We start from the raw sequence: 21,943 nt of genomic DNA on the forward strand, positions 1-21,943 counted from the left end.
CTGCATGGGTACAGGTATGGCTTCTGATACCTTGCTGTTTATTTCTGACATGAGAACAGAAAAGGCTTCTGCTCAGTTAGCTGCTTTTTCATTTGCAATGTGAAAACAGACTCAGTCATATTATAAAGATCTCCAAACGTAGTTTGGTTTGGCAATAGGTCAGTCCTCCACCTTCAAGTTATGGTGATTAAAGGCCACTGTAAATTCAAAATGGGCGCTGTTCCTCAGTAAGTAAATTGCTGCCCTACCATCCATCAGGGCTGCTGCAGAGGCAGTGCTGGCACCAAGTAGGAAATTGGCCTTGAGGGGTTTTTCAGGAGGATCTTATTAGGAATAATCAAGTGCAGCAAGGAAGGGAGACAGGAGATGCTTGAAAGGGATTTTATTATACTCACATGTCGTAGAGACAGTCACAACATACCTTGCAGGGCCATATGGGGAACGGAAGCATGAGGCTCAATTAAGTGGTGGGAGCCAAAGGAGAGCACGTGGTCTGAGGGACTATATCTTTTATAGCATTATAGGGATCTATAGGTCTGTAGGGCTTTGGTCAGTAAAGTATATGACTGAGAAGTGTTTATTTGAGTTTTGCAACCCCGTGAAACCACATAGGGCTCCAGGCTAGCGGGGAGGGGAGCTACTGGGTGTGTTGTCTGACACCTTACAGCTTGGGGATTCAATATGGGGAAGGACTTTAGTAGCCTGTAGGTGTATGCAAGAGAGACCTGGGATGGGTGAGGCATCACTGACCAAATGAGAGCACTAAGTTTTGTTTCTCTTATTATAGTTGAGAGGTGTGTATAATGCTGTCCACCTGTGTGGTGGATATGTTAAAGGCTTGGGGCATGGTTTGGCTCAATCAGCATAAACACATTTTGATAAGGGTAATTGCCATATATAACCCAAGGGGTATGATGACCAATGTTTGGAATCCAGTCCTTGGCTAATCCCCTACCCCACCCCCATTTATTTGGTAAAAGCCAGGAAAAGACGTCTGTAACTTCAGAGTTTGGGGGTATTTCCTATAAAGAGAGAGGGAATGCCCTCTGGTGGTGGTGTAGGGAAATAAGGAGGCGTCTGACCCTTTTGTGGTATAATTTGTAAGCAGCGTTTAGCCTCACAGAGGGGCTGCACATATCTTATGGTGGCATGACAATTATGGGGTTTAGCACTCATGGTTTTGCAGTGGTGTTGGAGGTGTTTGGGGTCCTTAGTTAAGCAAACTGCTATTTCAGTAAATTGTATTCATGAAGAGCGTATTGGCACATTATTAGAAAGGGTAGCTGGGTAGTCTGTGGCAGATTGAGCAAACCTCTGGGAAGCCTCTTGGGGTCATTTGGGACCAGCTCATCTAGAATGGATGTATATTTTGGGTTCATTTGGATGCAGCATTAATGGTTGCCCAATGTATAATGGTGGTGCATTTCAGAACAGCACACTTGGTACTATAGGCAGGGAGTGCACTAAAGCAAAGGGTCCTAAACAATGGGGGCTAACTTGTTGGCAGACATGTAGCCAATTATGAGAAATACTGCTGACAAGATTTGTGTGGGGATAGGTTTTGAGTCATCCAGGCAGCATTGCCATTGCATCTATTTCGATGCAGGGTAAACATAACTTGAGTACTTCTGATGAACCATCCATGCTCTGACATGCTGGGCTCAGACAGTGTATTGTTGCTTACCAGCATGTCCATTTGGCACAGTTTTCAGGGCAGCCCCGCACAAGGCGGGTATAGTTTCTACAACATTCCCTAGTTATTTTGAGGCCCGAGGGGCTGAGCAATAAGCCAATGGCCCATGCTAAACATAAGAAAACTAACACCAAAGACTGGAGAGCACTGTCATCCAGTTAGCTTGGATGGGGCAGCCCCAGTTGCTTGGAGAAGCTCTCTCACTGTGAAGAGGTGTGGAGTCTTGGATGCTCTTAGAAATAATAGTCAAGTGCTATTGACTTGGAAATCAGTCAAGTGCTCGTCTCCCTCTCTTTGGCAATGGAAATAAATTGGAGGTGGGGTTTTGCTTTTGTTTGGTGTCCCCATTTCCGGATATGGCTAACATCCACTAGGTGTAGCTTATGGTCACAGCACTGCAACCCACACATCCCACTAGTGGAACCTGCAGCTATGATACCCACTTTTCTACTTCCTGAAATGGTGGTTGGGGTAGTGGGGAGAGGATTGGGATTAGGACTAGGTAGCCATACTGAGGATTGGGGGTAGGGGGTAATTGCCCGTCTGGGTCATTCTGTCTCAGGACAAGACCAGTTAAGGGACTCTCCAGGGCTCTGACAAGGTGGGCAGAATTTATGATCTACCTTTGATTAGGTTGCCAGTCCATATTGTGGCAAGATAACCTAAAAGTTATTTATATGGGGGCATTTTATTGACTGATTTGATAAAAAAGGTTATTATCATAGACCATGAAGTGAGCAGGATTTCTCAGTCACCATTAATAGGGATTCTAGGAGGCTAGAGGTACTCAGTGTGGAACCCTGAAGATTGGGAATTGAGGCTCAAGGCCTAAGGCAATGAAGTGACTCATTTTGAGGTCCATTTTCCTTGAAGGAGTTTGAGTAATAATTCTTTAAGATTGACACTATGTCTGTGAGCCTGGCTGCCTGGGGTCTATAAGGTAAATGGAAATTCCAGGTAATACCTTTGCTCTGAAGTCCAGCATTGCACTGCATGGTAAGTGGAATGTGGGTCTCAATTGGAATGAGTAAATGAAGGGGACCCAAGGGGAACAGGATGGACTTGAGGCCAGATATTGTGGTCTTACCAGTGGCAGGATGGGTGGGAAAAGCTAACATGAACCTACCCAGTACAGGAGTTAGTCATGGTTAGTGCAAATTGAGTAGCCTGCCAGTGGGGGACAAGGGCACACCAATGTTTAGTTTTACGGCACTGGTCATAGCTTTGTTACAGACCTAGTAAGCAAAGCACCTAGGATTAATCCCCTTCTCACTGGGCCTATTCAGCTAAGGCTGATGTTTCCCTATGGCCAGAAGTGTTATGGGCCCATATGGCTAACTGACAGGGGAAGCTGGAGGACTTTTTGAGGAGGTGGCCTCACAAGAGTGAATCTTGGAGAGTCTATTAACAGTATTATTAAAAAGTGCCTCTGGTGTAGCTGGTGTGTGCAGAAACATGTGTGACTTAAATAGTGATGGGTGCTGCTGCTAAATGTTTCCAGACGTTGGAACCCCAAAGTGGCTGGCCCTGAATGAGAAAATCTCGTTCCCATTAGCCTGACCCATACCACAATGCCCAAGAACTGGTAAATACACAGAGGTTAGGCAAGCAGTGGCTTCCAGCTCTGACAACTGTACAGACCTCAAAGAGCCACACTGGGGACTCACTATTTGGGAAAGGACAAGGGTAGCCCGGGGTGTATGTGAAAGAGACCCAGCAGGGATGACACATCATTGGCCCAACATGGGCTGTTAGTTTTGTTTGTTATTACAAGTTTCTTCCTCTAGTTTCAAAAAGTTTTTATTGCAAGTTCTTATTCAGAAAGAAAAATAACTTTTCCCAAAGGAATAATAATAATACATACTCTTCATTCTAAAAAGGGCATATGGATAATGTATTGACAGCATTTGGTCAGTGGTTACATTGATTGTATTAGATAAAACTGCCTCAGTTAAAAGCTCTTTTTTGCTACTTATTTGTTGTTTTAAACCCTGGTGCTGATACCAGACCAGCCCTTGGTTCCTACTTATTATCACACTGACATGATCTGGCTCTAGACTCAAGAACAAAATATAGGGACTTATTCTTGATTTCCTATGGGCAGATACAGCTGGGGTACTCACCAGGCTGGCCTCGATTTACAGAGCTTTTGTTTCATCATCCAGGCTCTTAGAGCCAGATAATTAATCCAAGATTTGTGTTTATGTTGGGGGCCAATATAGCCCCAAAGCTTCAGCTTAGCCAAGGTTTTGCCATTACGGGGCTACTGAGCAGAGGTCTCTCTCAGCCTTTCCTTGCACAAAGGAAGTCAACCAGGAGATAAAAGTCGTTTTGAAATCAAACACTTCCATGTGTGCTGCTGGCTCTTGGAATGACACACAGAGGTGCACAACCCTCCCTCACAGTTCCTAAAGGATTCACCTGGGCTATCTTCTCTCTCTTTCCTGGCTGACAGGGTCAGTGGGGGGCTACATAGACCTCAGGTTCCTCCATAAGCTCCTCTGGATCATCAAAACACACCCTGTGTTTTGATTCTGTGGTTTCCAGAGAATAGTGCTGGCTCTACTCTGCCTCTGTCATATGACCTTTCCTAATCCAGTATATCCTCACCAAAGAAACCCCTACTCTGGAGCCATCCTACTCCTGTTTTTCTCTTATTTGTTCTGATGCTTCAGTTGAAAAAACAGTTTCAGCTGGACTTGCTTCCACCGTGGGCTCTGGCTCCAGAGGAAGAGATGGTGGCTTTGTGAGCTGGGATGGTCCTCCTGCACCTAGTAACAAAACAAATTGCTTGAATTTTGTTTCACAATTCCAGAAGAAATCATTATTTTTACTGTTAAATATTAAGAAGACACCCAGTATTTTCTGGGACTACTGAGACTGTGGTATCTTTTCATAGCCATGAGGAAAGACCATCACAGAAGAAATAAAGCAACAGTGAAGTTTGCCCTCAATGATACAGTGAAAGAAATCTTTAATTACCTACACCATACCTACTTCATGATGAAGCAGTGAAAATAAAATTCCAACTGAATTAAAGAATGTACTATGATAACTTATTTTTAAACTTGAAAACTGTAACACACAGTGTATTGACCATCCAACTAAACATGACAGTAGATGTTACCTACTACCCAGCTTGCCTTAAGGAGGCAAGTGCCGATTTTTTTCTGGTCTGCGCAACATTACATTGGAGATGTTCTGAGTGTTAAAAGTACCAGCTGCACTCAAAGCTAGGTCCTCATGGGGCTTTGCATAGCATCCTACCTGAGGGGAGCTTCCCATATGCAGCTGCTGAAGACATTGCCTGTCCTAGAGCTTGGTTAGAACCCAGAGGCTGCTGGAAACTGGAAAGTTTGCTGGTTGAAGTGGTCCGGTGCTTTGATTTGGGATCTTTAACTGGTTTAGTCCAGACCAGTGCCTCCCCAACCTGGAGAGCAGCTCCCAATTTCTGGGCCATCTCCACCATCTTGTGCCCATATGTGGAGGAAAAAAAAAACCAAATGAGTCAAAGACATGATTGGCAGAGACAAACCTACTTGACTGTTCTTAGGCCTTCCACCAGGGAATTTTAGCTGAAATAGTGCCTGCTGGTATTGGCATTTAAGGGAAGAAGTGGTTTTTGCAAGGAAATCATTCTCAACAGCAAAGATTGCCCTTGATAGCTGGTAAAGGAGTTCATATAGGATCTCAAAACCCAACAATTCATGTTTGGTATATTATTGGACTAAAACTCCTGCCTGTCTTTCATGAGGAGAAATGAGAGGAAGCTACAAAGAAAAACAGAGCTCAAGTCAGATAAGTTTTATTATCAATGCCAGGTAATTCAGTAAGCCTGAATTTCATTATTTTTTTCCCAGTAAAGTTTTTTTTTTTACGCTCTTACTCATTAAGAAATCATGTTTCCAGGGACATCAAAGCCAAAACAGCCATGGGCCTATAATACTTATATTTGGATTATCTGGGCTTGATTCAAAAATTTCCTAACAGGTTGATTATGAGTCTTAGGGCTAATAAAAGACATACCTCAGAGTCAAATTCCAGAGAGCTACTCTCCTTGAGTAGGCTGACTTTCTTTTCCATTTCCTGATACTGGGCCAGGGCACCCCGCTTGTCTCCCTGGTTGTACAGCAGCACAGCATAGTTGAGGTTTACTAAAGGGTTGCACCTGTGGCAGACAGACAATTCTATGGAACTGGGGTTTTGCAACAAAAGATCAGTCAGAGACTCCCTCTCATTATACAAAAACAAAACACAATTGGTTAAGATCTCTCCATTACGCAGCAAGGTGGGGACAAACAGCAGAGCAGGTACTGGGACCAAATCTGACATCTCAGCCCTCAAAGGAGGCCACCCAGGGCAAGGCTGAAAAAGGGATTCCTATCGTGCCATCTAGCAGATGCTAGTGAAATAAATCCTGGAAGAGTCACGCCCAAACTTACCTGATATTCCAACTAGCCCATGGCTATCAGCACCCCAAGCCCATTGCCAGCCCGGACTTTCTCCCGCCTCCTGACTACTAAACTCTGGGCTAGAAACATTGTCTTAGAGTCAGCCAGTGTCCATTCCTGCTGAGTCATTGTGTGCTCTGGAACCACAGCCTTCAGCACTCAGGCCTGCTGTGTACAAACACTTAGCCAGCAGCGGTGCTGTGGCGCCACCTTGTGGCTTTGGAGGGTCTAACCCTCCCCAATACAATTCCCACCAGAACAGCTTACTTATCCAGGCGGACTGCTTCTGCGTAGGCTCTCTTGGCATTGTCTGTATCTTCCAGATTGGTCAGAGCCACTGCAACAAAGAAAGTGACTACTGTGGCTGGAAAACCCAGTTTAGAAAACAAAAAGGGTATTTCAAGACCACAGTTAATGCAGCTCACAGACTGAACTAACTCCTCTTTCGCCCTCTTAGCTCACAGCACCACTCAGTGATTCACCTAAGATACCTAGTATCATCTTCAACAATCCCCTTTCCACAGTTAATCAGTTGTCAAATTCCATGTATCCTTTTTTTTTGCCGTTTCTTTTCTCCATTGTCCTTTTTCAAGCCCAAGTTGTTCAAGGCTTTCCACCTCTTCTCCCTGGTTGATAATGTCCCTACCTGACTCTATTCCACCTTCCACATTGCTATCTGGTATCTCACTGATACACAAACAAATCTAACCATGTCACTCTCCTACTTAAGAATCTTCACTGATTCCCCATCACCCAGAACCATACTTTTTAAACTTTCATTTAGTAACAGAAACCCATTTTTTGCAAAAGTCAGTATTTTCCAGAAACCTGATATATAAAACAAACAAAAGCAGAGTTACTCTGGAAATCCTGCTCACCCTACCTTCCACCAACCACATATTCATTTCCATTTGAAAAACATGGCCTTGAAGATAAAGTCTAAAGTCCTTGCACTGTGCTCAAGGCCCTCCATTTTTTTTGGAACTCATCTCCCATCACAATCTGTAACACTAAGACCCACTAACTGCAGGGTACACCATGCAATTTCGTGGCTATATGCCTCTGTTCACAGTGGCCCTCAGACTGGAATATCCCTCACAGCATTCAGTGCTATTGAATTCCAGCAAGTAAGAGAAACAAACAAAAGCAGAGCTGCTCTGGAAGCCCTGAGCAGTTAATGACCAAACTGACAGTTAATGACTAAACAAACAAAACCACCTGAAGACTGATACCAATGGGGACATGGAAGATGTTTTGGGGCTTATAAGAAGCCTAGTAAATTCAGTATATAGCAAAATACCTACCTCGTAGAGAAATTAGTGCAGTTCAATTAAATGCTTATTTTATGAAATGCATTTTAAAAGTATGTTTGATGAATTTTAATTTATTTTTGTGATCAATTTTAGTATTTATATGGCATCAAATAGATCTTCAGGAAACGAACCACATCCTATAACATTGTGCCCAAAGGAGATAGGGGTTTCAACTGTAGATAGCTTCACTTGGAACTACTACCCAGGGACCAATTATATAATAACAACAATTATAACAATATCAATTATAATGGACTAATTGTATAACCACAATGAAAACAACAGTTAATGTTCATTCACTGCTTAATCTTGTAACCCTCAGATCAACCCTATTATTATAGCTAATAAGTGGTTGAGGCAGGACCTCACCAAAAGCCCAAGCTCTTAATACTCTATATCTGGGATTTAGTTGGGTTCAATATATATAAATATGAATTGTCAAGCTAAGAGAAAAAAAATGGTAAAAGGAGGTGGGTGGGGATGATCTTGATTTACCCTGCTGGTCTCTGAGTGGAATTCCCCCACATTAGAAGAAACCAGATGCTTTGCCGTGGCTCCCCTTTTTCTTCCATCTTTTAAGCTTATGACAATAATCCAGATCCTATGGGATCTGCAAGAGAATTGTTTCTCTGGGACAGTAAGCCACTGATCTCCTGTGATTCTAATTCCCTTTTCCTCATTAGAAACTGGGGACAGGATTCTCCATGTCAGTGTCTCCTACCAGCCAAGAGCATGTAGAGCTCCCCCATCTTTGGCTGGAAATTGATGGCCGCACTGAGGAAATGGAAAGCTGATGCATGTTGCTGCATGGTCAAATGGACCAGCCCCAGATTATAAAGAATCTTCCAATCGAAGGGTGCCAAGTAGTTTGCTCGTTTCAGGCAGCTGATAGCCTGTAGGAGAGAGGGGGAACTCAATGAGAAGGTGGACAAGCTTGACAGACTCAACAACTACATGCATGAACACAAACAAGGAACATGAGGACTCACTGCCACGTATTTTTTCTTGCCAAAGAAACACATTCCAATGTTATTCCAAAGTGGAGGACTTTCTGGCACAGCACAAGCTACGACTCTGTATTTGGTCAGGGCAACATCAAAGTCCCCATGAGTCTGCATCATGCTGCCTGCTGCCAAGATGGCCTGAAAACATGGCACATGTGAAAGTTAGTAATTCAGTCATTCTCAAAAGGCTGTGGCAGTAAAGTAGCCCTCCTTAGTGTAGATACTCAGCAAGCCCATCAGCAGAAACTGAAAAACTTCTTCTGGGGACATAAATAATATATTCAAGCTATTGGGACAAGTGCTGATAAAGAAGCGCCCACCACAGACACTGTGGCTTTCTTTGGGGCAATACAGAAAAAAGAACACATAAAATTTCACTGAACTTTACCCAGCTTGTTTGTTTCCTATTTTTAGCCAGGGTAGTCCTCCTGGGGGATACTTCAGATTATCAGGGTATTCTGAGAAAAAGCTGCCTTAAATCTGTTCTCTGCAGCCCCTGCTTGGTATACTAAGTGCTCTAGACACCTATCAAACCTGTCCTTGGCTACTTAAGCTACAACTCCCACCAAAGAACAAGAGGGTACATCAGCTTTGGGCATCATTGGTCCAGTCCCTTTCATTTCTCTAAGGAAAGGTATCATGGTGGGGAATTTTCCAAACAAGTAACTAACAGTCAACCTAGTATGACTTCCTAGATCAGAACTGAGTTTGCAACCTGCAAGAACAGCCAGACGATGTCTATTTCCCTTGATGATACTCTTCCACTTGATGATATTCTTTCTCATCCCCAAAGTCACATCTGGACAAGAGTTGTAATCTAAAATTCTTTAGAAATTTGGAAGCCATTTCACTATCATTATTTTTGGTAGTAACTGTGAAGACTTTGCTAATATCCTAAGTAACATATAAACTTGACTAGCACCACAATTTAACTTTCTGTTCAGTTACAGTCCTGTTATAACAAATGTGCTCTTTCAGAAGGTAACAGAGCACAACACTACAATATTTTTAAATAAGAAGGGCTGCCTTTTATTTTCTTTCCAAGAATGAAGGTAATTTTTCAGGTATTGAAAATGAAGAAGATATCTCCTTACTTTCTGGAAGCAGTGGGAGCACCTATTTCTGGGGTTTGATGGCCCACAATACCTTGTAGTTGGTTGGGTCATAAGTCAGTGCATTTCCAAGATGTTCAAATGCCTTCTGGTAAATGCCAAGCTTGGAGGAAAAAGCACATCACAGAATTTACATCAGAGGGAGAGATGGCAATTAAGGAATCTGGCCAACTATACCCTGAACAAAACCATCTGACTTTTGTGAGTTCTCTTGGGGGAAAAAGAAAAAGCTATAAACACAAGATAAAGAAAGGAAGACCAAAAATCCCCATTATCCTGCTTACCTATTTTGTTGTTTTGTCCCTTGGTAGGTCAAAATATCTATTTGCCAGGATCCATCTATAACTTTGATACTCTAGTGCTATTCCACATTAATGCCTTTTGTCAGGAAACGGGCCAGTTAACCTCACCTCCCTTGGGGCTAACCTCCCAAGGTCAAAACCCAGGCATTGATACTGGGTTTGGGTCTGTTTCCTCTTAAAGAAAATGAGACAGACATAAAGGCCACCAAAAGAGGCAGAGCTGGAGGCAGGATCAGCTGAGCAGGGAACTTGGCTGCTTAGGGATCTCTGGGCCCTGGATCCTCAGCTTATATGGAGAAGGATGGAGTTAAAAGACTCATATTCACACTTAGCATGTAGAGGGGAGGGAAGACCTTCCTTATTTTGATGTCAGACAAGTATGCTTTGCCTTCTCTTTTCTGTAGGACCCTGGCTGGGGAGAAGGAGCAACAGAAATGGTCTTTGCTCCAAAGCCCTAAATTTTGCTCCCTCCCCATAATAAAAGAAGAGCCCCCCACACCAGAAAGTTATTACTCATATATGCTCTTTCCTTGGTTGGATAAGGATTATAATTGCACTGGACCCAAACAGAATTGCTTCTGACTTGAACGCAGAACATTTAGTTAATTCCTCTAGGAGACGAAGAATATCAAATGCGGACAGCAAGATTCATGTGCTTCATATGATCACAGTAAAATGTGTCAAAAGTAATATCAAAATACAGGGAAACCTTCAAACACTCAAATCCAAAGGTGTTTCTAACTTCAGTGAATGAATGAGTAAAGGGTTTTCATTACCTGTAAGTAGAGTAATCCTAACGTTGTAAGAAGTTCTGTATTTTCTGGTGAGAACCTGCAACAAAGAAAGCAGTTTTGCTTGAAGGGAAACAAGACGTGTATGAGAGACACTGAGACATATACACAGTGATCTGCCCTCATGCAGCACTTAAGAGACTCCTGTAAACCTCACACTCCCCATGCAATTTCTTAAGGCAATTTGGGAATTTTCTTCAAAATAAGTTACCTCAACCCTGGCTACAGGGAAGATTGCTCAAGCAACAAAGAAATAGGACCTAGAATCCAGACTCCTTTTACAGGGCCTTACTCAGGGCCAAAAGCTCCAAGGAAAGAAAGAACCTATGGAATTTTTTGTGTGACTATCTTTGAGTACATGCATAGAATTAAAGACCAATGCTCATAAACCAAGTTAGTCTCAAATACACACAGTTTTAGCCAGGTTCTTTCTTGTGGATTTTTTTTCCTGCTCCCATTGTGCTCACAACATCAGCTATGTAATATAGGATCCCAAGACCCCTAACGTTCTGTTTTCAAATTAAACAAAAAGGTATACTAAATAGCCAAACTAAACAAAGGAAAAGAGATGCAGTAACCAGCCCTAGGAAAAAATCAGCCATTCACCTTTGGGAGTAAACACTGGTTGAAGTAAAAAGTTATCTGACTTCCCAGTCCCTCACTGATACTTGTCTTTGTCACAAAGCCAAAGCAACACTAAGCTGCAATGATCTGACTAGGGGATCTCAGGCAGTTTCAATGGTGAAAAAGCCAAAGGGCTAGGAACAACGTCTCCTGCTTCTAAGGAATAAAGGAGGGAGCTGATTATCTGTGGGAAGGCAAGAACTGGAAGAGTAAAGCCCTAGCCAGGGGAGGTCTGAGCTGGCCAAACAAAGCTCACTTGGTACAAGTGAGTTTTTGCCTTTCAGGTTCTGCATAATAAATATCCATTTGATCACTCCCCTCCTAACAATCAAGTAAGTAGCTTTTATGATTCTGTTGGCATCTGTCTGCCCCCCCAAAAAAACATGACTACCCTTTCCAAAGCTGTGAATTCTGAACAAAGGTCTTCACATTCTTGGTGAGGCTCCAAATGTTCCATGTTCCCTGTTTTCTCTTGGGAATTGCAGTGAGTTAAGTCCTTGGCAAGTTCACTGGAAGAAGATCTATCTTGAGACTTTTGTGCACTAATCTCAAAGAGCCAACTTCTAGAAGGCAGGATCAGAGCCACCACCCAGCACCACAAGCAGAGAGGTACTTACATATGCTACACAGCTCCTACCTACTTGCCCACACAAACTTAATCAAGCCTCTTGATGATGCAAGTCTCTATTATTTTAAGTTAACAAACCAAAGGATTTTTGTATATTTTTAGACACAAACTGTGGTTGAAGAAAATTCAGAAAGTGGTGATGTGACTGGTATAACCAGAACATTTACTACCATGGAAGAAAGCAAAGGTGATGAACAAATTAACAGAAACTGAAGTGTAGTTCAGAGTCAAATCATCAGGAGTAACAGGCCTTGAACCACAGTCCAGACACTCTGTTAAGTGATCTAACAAATGAGACACTAAAGCATTTTGCTACAGCTGTCCTACTTAAAAGAAACAAAATAAGACCCTATGCAGAAAAGACAAGACAGCATGTATCCCTAGAGAGGAAATATGGAATACCATCACAGTAAAGTCAGTTCCATTATCAACAAGGAGTTTGGCCTGCCCTCATGAAATTAAAAACAACGACCACCAAACACCAAGACATTGGTTTCATTCTAATAAGGAAAGATGTTTATTGTTGAATCAGGAGACTGACCCCCAAATCTGTTCTCTCCTTCTTCCTGGGCACATATCTACCTATTTCCTTGCAGGTAAGTGTGGCTGCCTGACTACCTGTGAGCCATGAATGTGAGCAAGAACAATGTATACAACTTCTAGGTCATTTAAATCTTACCACAAGCTGCTTATTCTGTTAAGTGTGTCCCACACTTTCTCTCCCCACCATAGCCTAGAACATGAATGTTACAATAATCCAACTTTGACCATGCAGATGAAGACAATCTCAGGAATAGTGGGTCAAGAAGGAAGGAAGAAACCAGAATTTCTGATTACCCTTGTGGAACAGAGCTGCTTAGCTAGCCCAGACCAGTGCTATTGATATGAGAGAAGCTGTTACACGAGAAACCGAACTCTACTTTATTTAAGCCATTGGGATCTCTTAACCTTTACTCTAACTCACACAACCAGTAGTCATACATATTCTCTCTTAGGCTTGGGAGTTTGTATGTCTGCTCCCATTGTTTTTTAGTTTCTCATTTCTCAAAGGACATAGACATACTTACTCCACTGCTTTCTTGTAGATTTCGATGGCCTTGTCCAAGTCTCCCTGCAGTAAGTGGATCTTTCCCAGCATTATGTAAGTCAGATCATGCCTGTTAAGCTGTAGGGCATTGTTCAACTGGTCTTGTGCCTAACAAATTTGATGAAATGAAGAGAACCTAATCATTACCACTGAAAGGTAAAAGGACAATTGCTTTGTATGGCTATGTAAAGATAAAGTGCCTGCTGTACTAAGTAGTAACATCACATTTCAGTAAATAACCCCCAGAAGAACCAAAACATAACACAATGGTGCCCATGGTCAGGATAACTGACAACTTGGGGTATATGCCTTCAGAGCCACTTGGTAGAGTTTATATGAGATGATTAACCTTTTTTAACATTTTCTGCTTCTTGACATTGATACCTATGATTCAGACTTCGTAAGTTAAAAGAGACATCGTGGTAGAGTGTAGAGTACTGCACCCAACTCAAATCCCAGCTGCCCCACTGACCAACTATGCACCTTCCCCTGGGTAGGTCTCATTTTCCCCACCAAGATGATGATGAATGAATGAATGAATTGTTTTCATTTATTCACTCAAACAAGCATTCATTGAGTACTTGCTGTTCTAGGTTCTAAAGAAACTAGAATTAAAAAGACAAACTCCTTGCTCTGGAGGAGTGTATATTCTAGTAGATGATCAAAAGGGCTTCATTTGGTCATTTACTGAATCAACGAATATTTATATAAATGCCAGGTATTGTATTTTACTTCACCTGTTAGCTTAACAGTAAAATCTAATTAAGTGTAATCCTCCTCCCCAGTATAAGTCCAACCAAAGGATAATCCCTAGGCTCAGAATAATCCTGTAGATAGAAATGTATTTGCTTGGAATATTCTCTAAAGAGAAAAACCTCCCAACATAGTAGATAAAACTGTAGATCTGTCCAGAAAACCTACGGAGCCCACTAAAAAAATATACATATATATAATGTATTATGTAGTATATACATGCATACACATGTATGTGTGTTTATGAAAAAATATATATTTTTAATTAGATATCTCACAGGAGAAAAAGTTACACTTATATATCAATTGCTGATGTGTCCATTTTTTTTCACATCCCTGAGGAACAGATTAAGTTGTACCAGGGAGCAAAATGGACACAAATTAAACCTTGTCAAATGGGTATTAACCTATTCAGATTCTCAGTCCTGTCAGCAGTGGGGAAAGAAGAATGAAACTTGACAGTCACTAAAAGGGGATTCTCCCCAGCCCCACCATGGTTAACTTTCAGAACTCTCAATAATTTAGTCTATCCCTCACCTCAATTAAGGTAGTTTTCCTCAGATCAGAGTTTTTCTCTGATATAAGAATTTGGAGCCCACAGCTTAAACACAATGAAATATAAATTCTCATCATGGAAAATATGCTTAAAATCTGAAAACTCTCAGAAATCAGGTCCACTTAAAATTTAAAGTTCATTTCCAATGTCCTTAAAACTAAAATCAGTTGCTATCAGAGCATAAGATAACTCACATGGTCAAGATTACACCTTTAAGACTTAAGGTCCACTTTCTGATATCTAAGTTTTATTAAATATTTGTTTCTATTCTGAGGAATCAAACTGGGGATGGAGAAAAAGATGAGAAGAGAAAAGGAATGAGATTGCATTTCCTAATATTTCCAGGATTATCCATTTTCTAGTTAAAAGCAGAAAAACACAGGATATTGATAAATGAGAAAAAACAAACAAGGGAGTAAATGTGTAAAGCACTTTCAATTTTCACATCTAAGAACCTCTGCAAGCTAACTGTATCTTGTTCTTAGACATATGGCAGTATTAAATGCTCAAGGAGTGTGATGTACACAACCTACACTCAAGTGTTCAGAAAACAGATTGACAAATAGTCAAATGGATGGATTGATAGGTAGATGAACAGTTAGAATGATATGGCAAATGTGGCACAATACTGAAATTGGTGGATATGAGTATCTAGGGATGGGGGGAGCGTAAGGGTATCTTGGAATTCTCTGTATGGGTCTTATGTAATTGTCCTGTAAGGGTGAAAGTATTTCAAAATAAAATAAAATAAAATAAAAAGAAGAACGTCTGCAAGCACTAGAAGAACAAGAAGTAATACAAATGATATACAAACAGCAATGGCCCCTCTGTAATAAGTATATTCTCAGTGAAATCTCCAGCCAACGGGTCAACTGCCACCACCATTTCTAGAAATTACCTTGTTGAACTGCTTCAGATAAATGTAGCAAACTCCTAGATTATGACAAATCTCCTATACATAAAAGAAAGAGAAACAGCTTAGGTGTAATTCTATAATGGGTATGAAGAATGAAATAACAGGCATCTAGAGACTGTTGTTGCACAGCAAAGATCTAAACTTTAAAACAACAATTTTTTGACTACAGTTCATACTTAATTCAAATATATTTAATTCTACAAACTGGATTCCTATATGTATATATACACACACACATATATATACACACGTACACACACATACAGATTATAAGAGAGAAAAGAAGAATAAAGAGGTAAGCCTCCTGCATTTTTGTGGTACCCGGGGGTATCTACCCAGCCCAATCCTTATCCTTTTCTCTAAGAGCCACTCACTACCTCTACACCCTTTGTGCCTTCTTCTCAGAGGAGACTACCTACAGCCCCTGCAGAGAGAGCAGCTGGCCATACGGCTCTACCCTTAAAGCCATATGTACCCAGACACCTTGGTGATTAAGATTCCTTTTCCAAAGTATCTAGAATTGAACAGAACCAGCAAGCTTCAAGCACTAGATTTACTAGGCCATGTAGACTGTGGACTGACAGTGTCCTCTGGAGGCCTCTATGATGGGGTATGTGTAGTGGTACCTGGTCTACAGAAGTCACAGCAGAGGTCAGCAAACTATGGCCCATGGAAAAATCTTCCCTGACTCTCTAAATAAATTTTACTGGAACATAGCCATGCCATTACATTACTATCTATGGCTCTTTTGCACTACAAATGCAGAGTTAAGTAGTTATGATGGAGACCTTATAGAGCCACAAAGTTTAAAATATTTACCATCTTGTTCTTCAGAGAAGAAGTATGCCTGATATGTAGGTACTACATATCAAGCTCTATGTTAGATGTTTTTCATATATATTATTTTAATCTTCCCACCAAATCTGCAGCATAGTTATAATTATTCCCATTTTACAGGAAACTGAAGCTCAGAGAGGTGAAGTGGCTTGCCTAAGTTAGCAAAGTTAGAAAGTATCAGTACTAGGATTTTTTTTTTTCTTTTTTAGATTCTATTAAGGAGAATTTCAACTATCTACAAATGTGGAGAGAATGACCATGTACTTATCATCCTGTCCCAATAACCAGGGACTGAATACATAAATAGACAATGACTGGGAAAGTCTGGTCTAGTACTTGCAACAATCGGTCCAGGAAGTGGGCCATTATCTATAGTAAAGATCCCAGAAAGTCAAACCACAATCCCTGTAACAATTGACCCCAAATAACCAGGACTTGATTAAAAACTGACAGCTTCCCTAATTTTTGTTCCTGCTTCCAGCTTAGGACCAACTGGAAAAGGCCAAATATCCTCCCCTAACCAATCACTTAGGGTGTCCCACTTCTAGTTAGTCCACCTCCAGCCTCCACATGCCAACAGCCTCCAATCAGGCCATACCTGAAGTCTTCCCTTTTTTCCTCTATAAAGTTTTCCCACTCCTCTGCCTGCCTTTGCATTTCTACCAAATGCAAATGATGGTGGCTAAATATGTTACCATAGCAAGCTCTGAATAAATAGCCTTTGTTTATTCTCATTGTGGGTGTTCTTTATTTCTACTTTGTCACCTGTTGCAATTCATGTCCCATCTATTACCACTACTTTTATATTGTTTTGAAATAAATCCCAGATAACATTTCTCTCACAAATATTTCAGTACATGTTTCTAAAAGAGGTCTTTTTCTTAACCTATCCACAATACCATTATACACATGAAAAAAATCCAACAAGTGCTTAATATCACATATTGAGTGATGTTCAAATTACAACTGTGTTATCAGTGTCTCACATTTTTAAAAAAATGTTTTTGCCTTAAATCAGGATCCAAAATAAGGGCTATACATTGTAGAGCACGACACTTGACCCATGCCTGCCTCCAAGACTTCTGTAGTTTCTACTTCATTGTGCACGTGGTGCTAGAAGAGATAGAGCCTTTTGTCCTTTAAATTTCCTGAAGGCTAACTGAAATCATTTGCCATAGATACTTGACAAAGCAGTAACAATCAACCTTAAAACGACAGAAAAAGGAAATGTGAAAAGGAAAACAGAAAAAAACAGAATTAAATCCTGTCTTTCAGAGGGTGAGGGAATCTAGCAGGCATCCTGAGAAGGCCTTTGATACAATGGAACAATCAAAGGCTAGAGTGAGAAACTCTCAATTCTAGGCCTCAATTCTAGCTCTCATTCTGCCACCACCTCACTGTGCACCTTTCAGCAAGTCATTCTGATGTCCCTAAGTCTCAGCTTCCTCACTTGTCAATAGGGAAAATTTGTCTTACTTATCCGAGTTGTTCCAAAAGTCAAATGAGAAATGGCAGGAGGAATTATTATTCCCTTTTTGTAGCCAGACCATGTGATACCCTGATGAGTCCAAGAAAGTGGGGCTACAAGGTTCTCTACAAGCCACAGGCACCTGTGAAGTAGGTGGGGTGGAAGTGTTGGTTGTTTGGGAACGGCCAGCTCTGTTGGCACTAACAGATGGTTACTGTACCAAGTCAGTCGGTAATACAAATGATCTGGATGGATTAATAGACACTCTCCATTCCCTGCCACCCAGAGCCTTCCTATTTCACCTCCTCACTGTCTTCCTCCATGGGTTATTCTGCTCAGCCCTTCAAAGGTGGCTCTTCCTAGGGATCCATCCTCCACTTACTGCAGTAACTTCATTCAGTTTCACTGTGTGCCTATCTAGAATGTTGATAAGAAGCTAGAGCTGCAACAGTCATCTTGAAACCATGAAGGAAAAAGCTTCACCCAGACTTCACTGGACCAGCAAACCAATGCCAGCAACTACTAAACAGGACTTTTTGTTTCATGGACAGTAAAAAAAAAAAAAAAAAAAAAAAAAACCAGACCAAAAAAATCCTAATTTGTAAAGTCAACATTTAGTCAGATTTTCGGTTGTAGTTACAATTCCTAATTGATACAAAGGGAGATAATGGAGGGGAAAAATAATCAAACAACTACTCCTGGAAAATTTCTCTAATCCAAAGAATGGTAAGGGTCTTCAGAGTGAAAGAGCCAACTGAGTATCAAACAGGGGTGTGAAAAAAAATAAACACATCTAGACATCTATTGCTGGCATTTTGAAACTCCAATGGCAGAGAGAAAAACCTCAAAGTTTCTAGAGAGAAAAGTAAGGTTAGCAACAAGAATCAGGCTAGTAACAGACTGTTCACGAGCAACAATGACTGCTAGAAAAATGGAGCAAAGTCTGCAAGGTATAAAGAAACATGATTTTTAACCCTTTACCTAGCCAAATCACCAATCAAGTATGAGGATAAAATCAAGACATTTGGCAAGTAATAACTCAGTAATAATAACATAAGACAGCCATATGATAAATGGAACCACCAGCATGTTTACTAATAAGAAAAAAATTCAAGTTCCCTGCTTACCCAATCTTTCTGGTTAAGTTTAGCTGCTTCGTTATATACTTCGATGGCAGCTTTGTGTTTTCCCAAAAGAAATCTGTGGAATAAGTACATTTTCCATAATTAAAAGCCCTTATAAGACTAAACCCCAGAGCCCCCCATAAACTCATATTCCATTCAGCAGGGAATCTTGGAAACCTCTTCCCTATGAGCCGGTTATGCTAGTTTGGCCAGCAAAGCTCCTGTGCATCAAAAAAAGCAGAGGTTCTCTTGGTAGAGACTGCATTGGCAGCTGTTCCAGGACCTGGATCCCATTTTACACATTACAGTGAAAAGTCTTCTGCAATGTTTTCCCCGACAATATACCACAAATGTAGACCAAAAAAGAAAGAAGCCAATTATATACCATGTTAAGCAATAACTGGCATCATCATCCATTAGGTACATGTCCTCTCTCAAGCCTAAATCTCTTTCCTTGATATTGGATCATGAGTTTGGAAAGAAAAAGGAAAACAGGCACTCTCTGCAGAAGACAAAACAGGTATGACAACACAGGTAAGCAAGTAGAGATGATTTCCACTTCACTACTCTGGAAAGGGTAATAGCTTATAAAGACTCTGGAGGTTGTCTGCATCTAGGAGCCTTCAGGGCATTCATTAAACAAACACTTACAGAAAACTTATTGTGTGTCAAGTATTATGCTAAGTGTTAGAACAGCAGATGAGAAAAATTCACTGGTTTCCAATATGATTAGGGGACACAGAGCACAAAATGCCATTATTTACATGATAAATAGTATCAGTGTTTCCCCATCAAACTAGAATATACAGTGTTTGAAATACTCAGTTCCTTAACACTAAATTTCAAATTAATCCACACTCTTAAAAGTGAATCCAAAATATCTACTAAGCCACAGTGCCTTCTATATCAACTAATCAGGCCCCAGCAGCAGCCTCTGCCTGAGAGTACATTTCACACTGCTGTCAGTGTGGACCCCAGGGCCCCCCGGCTGCCAATACTCACAAAGATCTGGCCACCTGCTTGAGATTGTCAGCACACTGAGGGCTGAGAATAGCACATGTCTGAAACAGTTCTAGAGATTCTTGGATATTTCCTTCCAGGCGAAATATCAATGCTGCCAAGAAACAGAAAACAAAGAAAATGAAACTATGTCCTGGGAAGAAAGGAGCCCTGGCATCAGAAAAACTGAAGAAGAGAGAGGTGGGAAATAATATGAAAGGAACCCTATGGAAAACTTTATCTTTCATGAATCAGATATGACTTCAGATAGGTTATCTATGCAAAGTGCCACTTGAAACAAGCAGTAAAGTTGCTGACAAGCTAACCCTCTTTTAAAATAAGGTAGCTCAAACCTATCTAACTTCTCCATTGCCAGCATCCACCACAGAGATAACTGGGTGCCTTGCAAATCATCACATAAATTCTGATGTGTGAGCCTGCAGCTACAAGGGCCAGGCTTCTTTGTGCTTCTCCATCAGATGTGCTATTTATCATGATAATTCAGACTTCCATCTGATAGTTTTCAGAGAACTCCCAAATGGGTAAGTAGAACCAATACTACAAGTCCAAGAAGGAGATTCTGGCAAAGAATAGTTTAGACTTCGGTTTTCAGTATAGCAATTTTTCCAGTCAGAACTAAGAATTTTTCCTAGGCCAAAGTTTTCAGAAGGATATACATGCTTAAATGTTATTGTTATTATTGGGCACTGAAAGTCCAGAACTTGTGACACTTGGATTAGAAGAACTTTTTTTATTGGCCATGATGTCCTAAATGTGTCAATATCTTACCAATTATGTCAGAAAGTTATATATTAGTTTGGTGACTACAAAGGCAATGAATAGTAAACAAAGATCATTTGTTTACACCAAAGAGTCTAAAAGCAAGTTCCTGGAAAAAGTAAGGATGCTACTAAAGAGTCAATGGTTCCTATATTTGGTTTCTAATGAATATTTCAAAAAAAGAGAATACTAAGACCTTTATGGAATATGTATTTGAATTTTCATAAGCTGTTTGCTGTCCTTCAAGAAGCTAGGCAAAGTAGGCATAAGAAGAGAAGAAATATATGTCTTACCTTGGACATAGATAGCATATTCACACAACCCCTGAGTCTCATGAAGCTCTTCTTTGATAACAGCCTGAAAGAGGAAGAAAAATATTTTTGAGTAGTGGTTAAGTGTCTTTAAGAAAAGGCAGACATGGACAAAGGACATATGTAAGAAACCTAGATACTAATAATAACTAATAAAGTCATTCATTTATAATTTTTTTTTTTAAATCTCAATCTCTCTTTAGGATTAATTATTCTAGAACAGGGGTCGGCAAAACTATAGCCTGTGGGCCAAATCTGACACATGGCCTGTTTTTGTACAGCTCCCAAACTAAGAAAGCTTTTTATATTTGTAAAGGATTACAGAAAAGAAGAAGAAGAATATGCAGCAGAGATCATATGTGGCCTGCAAAGCCTAAAATGTTTATCTGGTCCCTTATACAGAAGTTTGCTAGCCCCTGCCTGGAATCTAATTAAGCACACTCAGAAAATATGAAAAGATTTCCAAACAACACTGTAGACGTTAGGGACTTTCTGATAAGCAAACCCAGGGCTCTGCCTTCCTACTATGATGGGCTAAGCCCAGGGTGCTAAAGGAGCCCAGAGGGCAACTATCTGATTCCAACCTGGAAAATCAGAGAAGGCTTTCCAGAGTAAACAGTTTCAAACCCTGTGTTGGCAGGTAGTGGAAGAGAAGCTGAGCTGTCCAAGAGAGTCAGATACAGAAGAGCTTCAAATGCTAGGCTAAAAAGTTTGAGAGCAATGTGAAACCACTGGTGGGTTTTAAGCAGGATGTAACCTAATCCTGCTGGCTCTATGGAAAAATCATTTTTGGAGCACTGTTGAAAGTAGATTAAAAGGAGGTAAGTTTAGAGGCAAGGAGGATGGTAGAAGACTTCTTGTGGTAATTTAAATAAAAATAATAGGGACTGACTAACACATGGGAAGAGGAAAAAGATTTCAAGAGATAGTACAGTAAGAGAAGAAGAATCTCCAGAACTTGATTACCTATATCAAGGAGAAAGGAATCAGGGAATTCTAACATGGACAACTGGATGAATGATGGTACCCCATCCCTGAGATGGGGAAGAGAAGAAGGAATAGGTTTGGAAAAGAAGTGGATAAATTCCACTACAGAAAAGGTGAATTTGAAATGCTTGTGAGGCATTCAAATGGGTCTGGAAATCAGGAGGTATGCAGAATGAGCAGAAGAAGCGGTCCAGGATAGGATCCTGG

The 21,943-nt window shown here is 40.8% G+C and overlaps 1 protein-coding gene across 2 annotated transcripts in view; it reads right to left on the reverse strand.

Annotated features, from left to right (window-relative positions):
• Positions 1 to 3,475: 3,475 nt before the first annotated feature.
• BBS4 (Bardet-Biedl syndrome 4) overlaps positions 3,476 to 21,943 on the reverse strand; it is a 64,093-nt gene continuing 45,625 nt past the window's right edge. Inside the window, exons 4-16 of one of the 2 annotated variants that reach the window (XM_037833490.1) lie at positions 20,732 to 20,795; positions 19,662 to 19,773; positions 18,663 to 18,735; positions 15,213 to 15,266; positions 12,986 to 13,113; positions 10,652 to 10,706; positions 9,608 to 9,676; positions 8,447 to 8,599; positions 8,179 to 8,350; positions 6,412 to 6,481; positions 5,720 to 5,861; positions 4,961 to 5,162; positions 3,476 to 4,464 (exon numbers count right to left, since the gene is read on the reverse strand). In XM_037833490.1, coding sequence (XP_037689418.1) covers positions 4,331 to 4,464; positions 4,961 to 5,162; positions 5,720 to 5,861; positions 6,412 to 6,481; positions 8,179 to 8,350; positions 8,447 to 8,599; positions 9,608 to 9,676; positions 10,652 to 10,706; positions 12,986 to 13,113; positions 15,213 to 15,266; positions 18,663 to 18,735; positions 19,662 to 19,773; positions 20,732 to 20,795 — 1,428 coding nt within the window. In that variant the 3' untranslated portion in view covers positions 3,476 to 4,330. Of the gene's footprint in view, positions 4,465 to 4,960; positions 5,163 to 5,719; positions 5,862 to 6,411; positions 6,482 to 8,178; positions 8,351 to 8,446; positions 8,600 to 9,607; positions 9,677 to 10,651; positions 10,707 to 12,985; positions 13,114 to 15,212; positions 15,267 to 18,662; positions 18,736 to 19,044; positions 19,064 to 19,661; positions 19,774 to 20,731; positions 20,796 to 21,943 lie in introns of those variants that run through there. The other variant, XM_037833491.1, reaches the window with a different exon arrangement.

Source organism: Choloepus didactylus, chromosome 4 (genome assembly GCF_015220235.1).
Source record: "Choloepus didactylus isolate mChoDid1 chromosome 4, mChoDid1.pri, whole genome shotgun sequence".
Classification (NCBI taxonomy): domain Eukaryota; kingdom Metazoa; phylum Chordata; class Mammalia; order Pilosa; family Megalonychidae; genus Choloepus; species Choloepus didactylus.